Raw genomic sequence first — 11,714 nt, forward strand, 5'->3', positions numbered from 1 at the left:
CCCTAGGTGTACTTTATGCTCTGGCAGCACCACTACTGAGTGAAGCCACATAATGCTGCTAGAAACACCTAGGTATGTGCATGCTCTGGCACCTGCTGTTTGCATCCAGAAGTTCTACTGTCAGAGTAAGGTAGAGACAGATGAGACCTAACTTTAAGCAAGTGGCTTAAATATTTTAAACTAGAAATAGCAAGGACTGCATTCCCATGAATGTCTTGCAACAAGGGCAACATTGCCTTCTGAAGAATTACTTGATCATCAATGAACATATCAGAGATACTAAAGAGCTGACAGCTGATGATTAAGAGTAGTAAGAAATCTTGATTTCTGCTGTTCTCTGGTCCAAGTGCTTGTATTCAATTCTGTTTGTCACTTGTCAGATAATAGGTTGTATTCAGTATATCTCAGACTTCTGATATCCAAACCTAACCTATGCAACTATCTATTATGCTCCTTGGGTGATTCTTGATTACTTAAATAGCATGTTGATTGGTTAGGAATGCCAAAGTGATCTGACAGGCACTCTCCAAGATGACAGTAGATAACAGTAGATTGAAAAAGACCCCTGCCTTACAATTTGCAAGCTAGTACTCCTGTGACTCAAAGAAAAGGGGTCACCTTCACTTAATTGCCTGCCAATATGGGTAATTACATTTACCCAATCAGCAAATATAAATGGTTAGATTAAAGCTTTAAAATCTAAATGGGAACCTATAAAACTGGTAATACTGCTGCCACCGCACACTCACAGTGGACACAATGGGCATCACACTCCCAATATGCATATATTGCTGACCTCCCCTCCCAGACCATTAATCAATAGATGAACACAGAAACAAGGTTCTCCAAAGTTCTGAGGTGGGGTAGCTGGGCCAGGGTATGCACTTGTACTTAAATTAACCTGGTAGCATGGGGAGGGGACGAGGTATGTTTCTTAGGGCTAGCAGTGCAGGGGTGAAAGGGATGCATTCAGATCCAACGCCGTGCTCCAGTGCTGCTGTTGAAGAGATATTCTCGGCTTGTCACTGGAGACAGAAAGCAGGGTACATGTGTCACAGCATGAAGGACGCAATCTCCCCAGCCCCGTGGCATACTGGAACTTCCAATACTTCTGTGGAGCACTGGCGTGCCCTGGCACTGGCACTACAGGACCCAGGCCCAGCCTCCATGGAACACTGGAATGCCACACTCAGGCACTGGTAATAGTGCTGCTGTGGCCCTGGATGCTCCATGAACTGCCCAAGACACTCATGTGCCAGGGCAGTTGCTCAGGAACCTTAGGTTTTGGGCAGCCTGCACCCTGATCAGGTGAATGCCTACTACTGAATGCAGAGGAAAGCATGGTTTGGTTGCCCTGGGCTGAGTCACCTGGTCTGCCAGGAGTGCTAGAGAAGACTGGGAACTTCAGGTCACTGGAATCAGCAGTGTATTCCACAGATGCCACAGGCACTAGCGGGCACCACGAATCACTGAGATACTGTATAGGAGGGGCAAAATGCAGCCTCACTGCTGAAGGCTCACTGCCACATCAACCCCAAGGCATGGTTTCTTGAAATGATAGGTCCCAGCATGCCATAAAAACTCCATGTCCCTTTTGAACCAGGTTTTGAAACCCCCTCTCTCCCCAGTTTGGGATCTTACAGGTCAACAACACACTGGACTATGACAGTGAATCCATTGCCACTGCTGGCTTCCCGTATGTGGCTACCATCCTGGTGACAGACAGTAGGCAGCTTCCCCAGACCAGTAAGTGTTCTGGTCCCTGCCCAGGACTCTCTTGCTCCCACGGTACACCCACAGGGTGGCATGTAGGAGCTTGACACACAGTTATTAAGCACTCTGAAGACGCGGTCACTGGACTCTGTGAGTCCCAGAATGTACTAGGACAGCGCTGCTTAACTTCTAGCCCACAGAGCCTTGGAATCCGTGCTGGACCCTGCATCAGGAAGGCACAAGGAAGGCCAAAATCTACAGTCCCTGAGTATACATTGGCACACTAAAGATGAGATTGGCTGTAGTTCATGAATGTGTGCCCTCAGTCTGCTACAAAAGCCCGCACAGCCCGGGGGCAGTGCAGGGTTGAGAGTGGCATACCATTCCCCAAAGGGCTAGCACTAGAGATAGACAGGCATTTCCTCCTCCTGCTGTCACAGAGCTTCCCCCGCTGCAGTCAGGGGAAAAGGAAGGTTGGGAGAATATACACTCACAGGGGTCCTGGGCACGGCCATCAAACTGCCCCTACAAGAGAGAAAGGAACAGATGCTAAGTGCTGAGACCACTGCACTGCCTGCCCTAATACACCTGAAAATCCAAGACTCGTGGATAGGGGCGCAGACAACCGCCCAGCAGAGAGCTGGGAAGAAGCATTGCCTTTGGTAGTGTTAGATCAGTCTCAGCCTCTCTCAGCACGGGGAGCTGTAGAGAATGGGGCAGGAGCACTGGCTCTTCCATTGCATTAGCAGGGAGTCTCAGCAAATATAGGGCTGGCTCGGCAGGGACAGCTGCAGTTGCTGCCTGCCCTCAGGATGGGTAGAGGGTGAGATGGTAATGGTGCCCAGCCAAAGCACAGCATAAGACACAGTGTTCTAGAGGTGGCCGCCTTGGCAGGGTTTGTGGCTGGCTGTGATGGCGCATACTCAGCCATACCAAGCTCAGGATGCTGGAAGAATCCATCTCCTTGCTCAGATCACGCAGGGCCCCTTTCTCTCTCTTCACAGAATCTGTGTGGGGCAGGGATCTAAAGGGAGCAAGAGGTAATTAGCAGAGGAGCCCACAGGCAAGGCACACACTAGTCAAATGTGCTCTTTTCTACCCAACAGCTGCTACCCTGCTGTTCATCTGCAGGGGAAGCCACTCTCTTCATGCAGTTAAGGTGCAGGCACTGGCTGCACTCTATCACTGGAGAGCCTGGTCATTGAGTACTGCTTTTAAAGGCATGTCAATCCCTCCTCAAACCAATGGGCTGACATGTGAGTGCAATGGAGTGGGTCAGACCCAGGGCCCAAGGGCAAAGCTGGTGGGAAAGTTTCTGTGGGACCACAGTGTGCAGGAATGGGCACAAGAGGGATGCACAGCCATGGGAAAGGACAGCGGGGCAGTAGCACCATACAGGAGGATGCATGTCCACATGACCTAGGGACCATCACAAGGGTAAGTGTCACCCCAGGAGAATTGGGCTTAAATCCTAGTGCTAAGCACCCTGCTGCAATGAGGGCAGCAAGGCGGCCAGTGTGCACAGGCTGCCAGGCGGCCAGTGTGCACAGGCTGCCAGGCCTTGATCTCAGCTCTCCAGGAGTCAGAACAACCCTGGCACTGCAGGTGGTATCAATAGTGATTCAGAGCCATGGGCACGTCCTCCTGGATCATCAAGTCTGGCCCAGACTAGCCAAGCTGGGAACTTTCAACCTAAGAGGCAAACAAGGCAGCATAGCAACCCAATGCAGGAGGTGGAATCCAGACACTGAGTCAAGCAGGTCAGACCCAGCCGCTCCCACAGGACTGCTGGAGATAGTTGCCTGCACTCCTGTCTGATGCTTGGCCCATGCACTGCTGCAGGTTGTGCCAGTGCCGGACCAGAATGCAGAAGAAAGGCATCTCTCACTTACCTGTCCTGAAGAAGCACCTGGGTTGGTTCTCTGCAGATGGACCTGCATTGAGGAGCACAGGGAATCTGTGAGGACATAGGGTGGGGGACATGCCTTTGCTCATGGGCAGAGGGAAGAGGAGTTGGGGGCAGAATTGCAGGATGTGGGAAGCACAGGCTGGCTGTTGTCTCTGGCAGATAGAGCTGTATTAGAGCACTGCTATTTTGGAACAGCAGAGGCTCCTGCTGGCCATGCCTGGGGCAGGTCAGGCCAGCAGACTTCTGACCACAGCAAGGCACTGCTCTCAGTCCCTACTCACCAGCACAGGAGTCCCCAGGCCAGCCATCCAAGGGCTGCCAGAAGAAGAATGCTGGAGATGGTCAGCACCACCATAAACCAGGGTGTGGGCTCCCAGAAGTAGTCTGTCCGGGTGATTACTAGTGGTTCTTTCCTTGGTGTCTGCAAGAGAGAAACCTGATACCAATGCCTGGGCAAGCCAAGGCTTGGGTGTGTTGCCAGACATACCTCCTGGTGGGGAGCACAAGGCACTGGCAAACCAGGGTGCAGGTTGCTGTATCCACCTCACTCTGCCCTAGTTTCCCTGCTAGAAAATGGGGACAAGTGCCAGTTTGCGACCAGTGGATGCTCTATGACCCCTCTCAGCTGAGGGAAGCCTTGTCTGAGCCAGTCCTTGCCCACACTATAATTCTCAGCCTGGTGTTCAGTGAAACCCAGTGGTCCATAAACTAAAAGCTCCCACAGAGGAAGAATAGTGTGGGGTGGCAGCCCGCAAGCTGCCCACAGAAGCAAAGCATGGGCTGGATGGCCAGCAAAAAGTGAGACCTTTTCAGTGTCACTATCTGACACTAAAGTTATAGGCCAATTCTTGCCCAGCCACCAAGGCCAGAACCCACACCCAGGAAGACAAGGTAGTCAGAGAAGCCCTGTAGAGATCAAGTAGGGATGCAAAGGTAGGAGATGTAGGGACAGCTGATTCTGTGGAGTTGGAGTTGCAGGACACTAAAAGGAAAGGAAGCCTGGGGCGCTATCAGATATGATGGAGGGTTATAAGAGAGCTGTCATGGGGCAGCTGGGCTGTTGAGAGCAGTAACCCTGGTACAAGGGATTGGAGGCAGAGGCTGTCTTCTATGACAGACACTCCTACCGTGAGCAAGGTGCTAGTGGTGGGCACGGTTGTGGCCCAGGGAATCACATGCACAATCACTGTGGCAGTTGTGCTGTGGTGCGGCGGGCTGCAGCTGTCCAACACTTCCACCAGAAGCTCAAAGGTTAAGGGGTCGACGATCCCATCAGGGTCGTAAGAGAAGTGGTTGTGGTAAAGGGTGTTCCCACGCAAATGGAACCGTCCATTGATGTTGCCTGAGGAAGGAAAGCCCTGTTTAGACCAATCTCCTTTGTACCAGGGCAGCTTGGTGAGAGGCTGCACTAGGGTGGGCCTGAACCCAGCACCTTCTCACCTTGCCAGGCTGGGCTAGTGTCCCTACATGCCCAATGGGGACACCATCCCCATGGCTGGACTAGTCCCCCTAGGCTGAGGAGTCCAGCACCCTGCTCACCTCCGACAATGGTGTAACACAAGGGCAGTACAGTGCTCCTGTCATAGTCCGAGCACTCCAGAGATGTGACAGGCTGACTGGGGGCCAGTGTGGAGTATATGGAGAGTTCCTTAATCATGGGTTGGCAGATTGGGGGCTGGTCATTAACATCCTGACAAACACAGAAATGTGAGAGTAAGTCCCTGGCTGATAGCTCAGCTCTCCTATCCCATGGCTGTGCTGGTCAGCCCTCCCTGGGGCACTGACACCATTTGCCCTGCAGTGGTGCTTCATGCTGGATGGAGTCAACAGGATTCTCCACATAGGACAGCCTCTATTGCAGGGCCAGTGGTGAGTTCCAACACTCCCCTCCTTCTGCAAGTAATTCTGCAAAACTCCCAGTGCAGCCTCATGTTCCATGACAATGAGTCCCACATCTCTATGCCTTCTGCTACTAGAGCAAAGTGGTTCTGCATTTGTCATAGATCATGCACTGTGCTGGCAATTACCAGGGATTCCCCAATGGGTCCAGCAGCATGAGTCTCTACTCCAGAGAGAAGTGCGGTAGGGGGCATCCTATTGATGCTAGCATTGGATGAAGCTGGGCATGCTGTGTAGCATCCTACAGCATCCAAGCTGGAGGGCACAGGATGGTTAGAAGCATATGCCTATAGACTCTAAATTATAGCCACATAAAAACCACAACCTAGCCATATACTGCACTGGGCAGCTGAAGCTGTATAGACCCCTGGAGCCACCAGCTACTACAGGCTAACTGCCACACACCACACTGGGCCAGGACCCGGCTGATCCGAGAAATTTCAGATACAACTGCATGAGAAGGAATTTGTTCAGGCTGCAGAGAAGAATTCAGTGGTTCTGCAGGGTAATTCCAGGACCCCAGACCATTTTCACATAGCAGCTAGCCCTGTCCTGGTGCTTGAGAATCAGATTGTAAGGAGGAGGAGCTGGCCTGTCCCATGTGATTTAGAGGCTGGAAGGTACATGAACAAAGTGGGGCCACAGGATGCTGAGAGAGTGTCTCATATGAAAACAGAAGGCAAACTATAGGTAGCCAGGCAGTTACTGACTGCATTTCCTCATTTCAGGAGCCCCAAATTGTGCCCTTGCAGCTAGATTTGCAAATGTGTTGCACATGCATAGGCACAGCTAAAATCTGTGGGAGCTTGAGCTAGCCAATCCTTTTGGCAAACCAGCTACTTCGTGCCTCAAGCCCTGTCATCCTGGGCACTGAACAAGGCCAGGCTGGAGGCAGGAGGAGCCCAGGCAGCAATTCAGGGAGTTCCCTCTCCCCAGCAGCATGCTCTCCATAGCCCCCATTGGTGTCCTGGGAGCTCTGTGCTATACCTGAATGCCTTAAGAGGCAGAGGCCACAAGTGGGCTGGAGACTTCGGTTCCATTTCAGCAGAGCCCATGGCTGAATCCCTCCAAGTTGCCTGCCCTCAGTGCCTGGCTGCATTTGGCACACCACACATCCAGCACCCTGAGCTTAATGAAAGGTTCTTCGTTCCTCCCAGCCCAGTTCTGGCCATGCCCACCCACAGTGCAGTCAGAGGTTGCTGGACACTACTAGGCTAGCAGCATCACCTGCACATTGATGGTGATATTGCAGGACACACTCCGCTGGAACGTCGGGTCCACGTCATTGTGCACATCCTGCAGCTTCACAGTTAGCTGGTAGGTCGTCTGTCTCTCATAGTCCAGTGGTCTGAGTACACAAATCCTTCCTGCCATGGCCATGACAAGCAATATTGTATATGCTACTTCTTGCCCCTAACTACTCTAGATCCTACCCATTGAAAGTCCTCAGGCTCAGGAATTTGGGGCTCAGGTTGGGACTAGGTGAGAAGAGGATCATTGTGGAGGGGGTGAGGGAATAAAAGAGCCAGGATTAGGTGAAGTAAGGGCCCCTCAGTTGGTAGAGAGTGGGAAATGTCCTGACTGGCTCTGTGCCATCTCCTTGGGGGATATGGTGCAGGGTGCTCTGACTGTTCGCTCTGTGGGGTATAGGCTAGGGTGCTCTGAATGGGTTCCAGGAGGCCCCAATGGGGACGTGTTGTGGAATTGTTCTGACAGGCCCCAAACTGGGTCATAGTGGGTGAGGGGAGCTCTGACAGGCCCTGTAGGATTTCTGTGGAAAGTACAGAAAGGGGAGGGAGTGCTCTGACTGGCCCCAGCTACCCAGTACACAAGTATAGCCAGGGTGCCTCACCACTGTGTGGACCAATGTAGAAAGCAGGAAGGCTGCCACCTGCACCTCCAATGAGGCTGTATATGATGCTGTTGAAGGGATAGTCCCAGTCGGTACCATTTACAAAACCAATGACGTAACCAAATGCAGCATCCTCTCTCACGCTGAATGTAGAGTGCCCTGGACATGCAGGTGGGTACTCGTTCACAGGGGTCACTGTCACCAGCACAGACACACTGGCTGCACAACACAAAGACCAGAGCAGCTCAGCCAGGTTGGGCCATGCAGAACCTAGACCCAGATCCTGTATTTTTGGGGTAATTGGGGAGGGAATAACTTACCAGCATTTGGGATTTCTGGGGTAGTGAGTTGGAACTAAGTTTCCAGGGCTGATATTATGGGGTTATGGGGAGGATTCTCCTGGGGTTTGGTCTCTAAGAGAATGGGAAGTTCTGTTGCCTTTACCTGAGTCTCCTGAACGGCTGATCACAACTGGAGACCGAAAAACCCTAGTACAGTGGTGCTCAATCTTTTTGGCCAGTAGGCCAGATGGGCAGTACCCAGTCTGTCCACAGGCTGGATCTGGCCAGTGGTTCTGATGCGGCACCTGGGACAGTCACAAGTGATACCCCATCTGGCCGTGCAGAGTAGGGGGGACTAGACAGTGTCCCCAGCCAAATGGCTCCAGCCAAATGGCCTTGGAAAGGGGCATGGCCCTGCACTGATCCAGCTGAAGGGGGCGGGGTAAGAGGGCAGGGTACATGGCAAAACCCCAATCCAGCTGTGAGGAGAGGGGAGAGGGAGAGGAGGGGGCATGGTCCAGGCCCAATTCAGGCAGAGGGAGGGAGCATGGTGTGGCCCCAATCCAGCTGGGAAGAGGTGTGGCTCAGCCCCACCCTGCTGCACAGAGCTTGGGGGTTGCAGTCTGTGGAATTTGGCAGGGGGAAGGATGTCAGTATTAGCTGCTGCTGCTCCCTTGTCACCAAATTTCCTTACCCATGGGGAACCCTGTGGGCTGGATTCCAAGGCTCTGTGGCTAGAAGTTAAGCAGCCCTGTCCTAGTACATTCTGGGACTCATAGAGTCCAGTGGCTGCATCTTCAGAGTGCTTAATAACTGTGTGTGAAGCTCCTACATGCCACCCTGTGAGTGTACCTTGGGAGCAAGAGGGTCCTGGGCAGGGACCAGAACACTTACTGGTCTGGGGAGGTTGCCTCCTGTCTGTCACCAGGATGGTGGCCACATACTGGAAGTCAGCAGCAGCAATGGATTCACTGTCATAGTCCAGGGTGGCGTTGACCTGTAAGATCCCAAATGGAGTGGAGATCAAAACCTGGCTCAAAAGGGACATGGAGTTTTCATGGCATTACCCCAGGGATGCTCATGCAGTTGCTTGCTCACAGGAATAAGAGTCATACCCCAGATACATAGAGCCTATCTCAGTTTGGGGACACCCTGGCGACACAGTACCCACCTGGGCTGTGGAATACAAACAGGAGCCCATCTGAGCCCTAGGATCCCTACATAGACCCCATCTGAGCCCTAGGATCCTATAGGGGCCCCAGCCAAATGGACTCTGTCTGTCCCAAATGTCACAAGTGATCAGTATGGGCTGGCCTGGAAGAGTTACAGGGAGTGTAAGGGGAAGATTTTCTGTGGAGTCACAGGCTGCCATCACCAATCTGAGAACGTGGAAAGAGTCCCACACTTACTGAAGTCTGGCAGCTCCAGACAACACATGCCTTGCTGTGCTGCAGCCCCAGTGCCAGGACTGGCCAGCTTACAGCTGAGCTCCCTTCATTTGCTGGAGAGTGGCCTTGACCCTGCCAGTCTAAAGCAGGGGTAGACAACATTTCTGGGCAGAGTGCTGAAAAAACCTCAATGTCTACCTTGTAAGGTGCTGGAGTGCCAGCTTGCCAGGAAAACAAAACTGGGGCGGGGGGTACATGGCAGGATGCACTGCATATTAATATAGTTAATAATTATAAATATTGGGTTTTTTACAGTAAATACCAGGTTTTCCAAGATTTCTAAACCTGGTGACAATAAATAAAACTGCATATACCACCTTTGTTGTTGTGTATTCTTTTTTCCTTAAGCATGTTGTGATGAGTGAGAAAAAAAGAGAAAGAGGGAAAGAGAAAGAAAAAAGAAAAAGAGAAGAGAAAAAGAGGGAAAGAAAACAGAATAGAAAAAGAGACAAGAACAGGGGAGAGAAAAAAGGAGAGAAAAAAGACAAGAGAAAGAAAGAAGAGAGAAAAAAGAGAGGAGAGAAAGAAAAAGAAGAAAGAAAAAAAGGAAAAAGAGAAAGAGAGCGTGTCCCTCGCCCCTCACATCTCCCATTGCTACCGGCTGTGGTTCAGGCCCGCTGATGCAGGGCAGTATCCAGCGGAGGAAGGCAGGGACACCCCAGTAGCAGCCACCGGGGCTGGGGACATAGGGCCAACAGCAGGGGAAGCCTGGGCCCAAGGGCTGGGAGGGAGGGCCCGGCTGGGACTCTGCCCAGGCAGAGGCAGCACTGGGGTGCCAAGCGCCAGGGCTGGGTGCTCAGGGCCGAGTCCGGGCAGTGTGGGAAGAAGGAGGGGGCCTTAGGAAGGCGGCAACTGAAAGACAGGGGGGCTGGGAGAGAAGTGCAGGCTGCCTTGGGGCTCTACAGACTCAGGCCACGGTGGGCGGGGGCACCCAGTGACACCCGAGGTGGGGCCTGGCCCAGCCCGTGTAGCTCTGTGGGGATGGGCTGCAGCCACCTTGCCCACAAGGAGATGCTGCCCGGCTAGGGCAGAATGCCGAGCTCCAGGGGCTCCTGGTTCTGGGCTTGACCTCTCTGCACACCAGGCACATTGCAAGTGGGGCAGACCCATCCCCAGTGAGGGAGCTCAGCTGTGGAAGCCCTACCAGGTCCCAGCAACAGGTGCTGTGGGCAGCACTCAGGGCTGAGCTGGCCAGGAACCTCCAGCGCAGTGGCCCTTGGCAGCACCTGCCCAGGCCCTGGCTTCACCCACCTGTGGTTCCCCTCCAGGAGCCAGGCCAACCTGTGGTGCACAGCCCGGGGACAGGGGGCGGGGGCGGCAGAACATAGACAGCATCCCTGCCTGTGTTCTCCTGACTCTGCCCCCAGCACATGCTGCAGTGCTGGGACCTGTGGCTGCTCTGGAGAGCCTGGAGCAGCAACTTAAAAAAAATGTTTTTTTAAACCATTTTCTTGCACACCTCCTGGCATGCCAGGGAAAATTTCTCATACTACTAATTGGCACGTGTGCCAGGGGTTGCCTATCCCCGGTCTAAGGTGTTCCCTATTAAGCCCTGTTGGCTGTGCTGTGACCAACACTAGCATAGAGTTGCTATCTCAGCCTAGATGAGGCAGCTCACTTGCAGCTGGTGGCCCTTCATGCGGAATATGTAGCGGGATCTCTGGTCACCTTCAACCTGGTAGTGCAGGGAGCTATTGCTGACATCAGAGTCTGTACAGGTCAGAGTCATCAGAGTCCTGTCAATGGGAGTGGTCTCTGGCAATTGTGCCCTGGGGAGGTGAGAGGAGAGGAGAGTGCATGCCAGACCCAGCTGAGAATGGTAGATCACCTGAATGGGCAAAAGAAGTATTCACCGTGGGCCCTTTCCTCTATCCTTGTGCTCTGGGTTTGCTCCCCAAAGCTCATGGTGTACTGCGTGTAGCTTAACTGTGCCAGCTGCATGATGCCATTACTCACCTGTGGCCCCAGAACCACAGGTAGCTCTAGATTTCCCTGTGGGACAGGGTGCTCTGGCCACTTCATAGGCACAGCCAGAGCAAGGACACTACTCCTGACCCTTCAGGACATTTGTTGAAGAGCTGGGGGTAGAATGCAGGACTTCTGACTCACAGCCCCTACTCTGACCCACTGGATCTCACTCCCCTCACAAAGTCTATGTAGAACCCAGGAGTCCTGACTCCTAGCTCTATCCCACTAGACCCTACTCCCCACCCAGAACCGAGGATAGAACCCAGAAGTCCTGGGTCCAGCTCTACTGCCTCATGCTGTTTGCAGGAAAATGGCATATGGCAGCCCCACAAAGGCCTTGTCCCTCCCATCCCTTCCAGCCTTACACAAAAACATCAGGTGAGCAGCGGGGCGGCAGGACATTGGCCTTCAGCACAGTAATGTTGAGCATCATGGTGGCACTGTCGCTGGGGTGCAGCATGTCATAGGCTTGCACTAGCAGCTGAGTGTGGGCTGCCTTTGGGAACTGCCCCAGGTCCACACTGTAGGTGTTGTGGATCTCACCTGTCCCTGCATAAGGGTGGACAAGAATTTCAGGGCATGAGGCATAAGGGGGCCCTGGGCATTGACAGGGACTAAGGGGAGGTGCTATTACTGTGAAACAA

General features: G+C 53.0%; 1 protein-coding gene across 4 annotated transcripts in view; it reads right to left on the bottom strand.

The window, feature by feature from the left end:
• Positions 1-301: 301 nt before the first annotated feature.
• CDHR4 (cadherin related family member 4) overlaps positions 302-11,714 on the bottom strand; it is a 25,092-nt gene continuing 13,679 nt past the window's right edge. For 2 of the 4 annotated variants that reach the window (XM_019547506.1, XM_019547505.1), the window contains exons 9-20: positions 11,436-11,619; positions 10,721-10,871; positions 8,549-8,651; positions 7,374-7,592; positions 6,749-6,888; positions 5,162-5,312; positions 4,750-4,964; positions 3,904-4,043; positions 3,606-3,647; positions 2,647-2,737; positions 2,208-2,238; positions 302-1,025 (exon numbers count right to left, since the gene is read on the bottom strand). In XM_019547506.1, coding sequence (XP_019403051.1) covers positions 970-1,025; positions 2,208-2,238; positions 2,647-2,737; positions 3,606-3,647; positions 3,904-4,043; positions 4,750-4,964; positions 5,162-5,312; positions 6,749-6,888; positions 7,374-7,592; positions 8,549-8,651; positions 10,721-10,871; positions 11,436-11,619 — 1,523 coding nt within the window. In that variant the 3' untranslated portion in view covers positions 302-969. The remainder of the gene's footprint in view (positions 1,026-2,207; positions 2,239-2,646; positions 2,738-3,605; positions 3,648-3,903; positions 4,044-4,749; positions 4,965-5,161; positions 5,313-6,748; positions 6,889-7,373; positions 7,593-8,548; positions 8,652-10,720; positions 10,872-11,435; positions 11,620-11,714) is intronic. The other 2 variants (XR_002103225.1, XM_019547507.1) reach the window with 2 other exon arrangements.

Source organism: Crocodylus porosus, unplaced genomic scaffold (genome assembly GCF_001723895.1).
Source record: "Crocodylus porosus isolate Cpor-Errol unplaced genomic scaffold, CroPor_comp1, whole genome shotgun sequence".
NCBI classification, from domain to species: Eukaryota; Metazoa; Chordata; order Crocodylia; family Crocodylidae; genus Crocodylus; species Crocodylus porosus.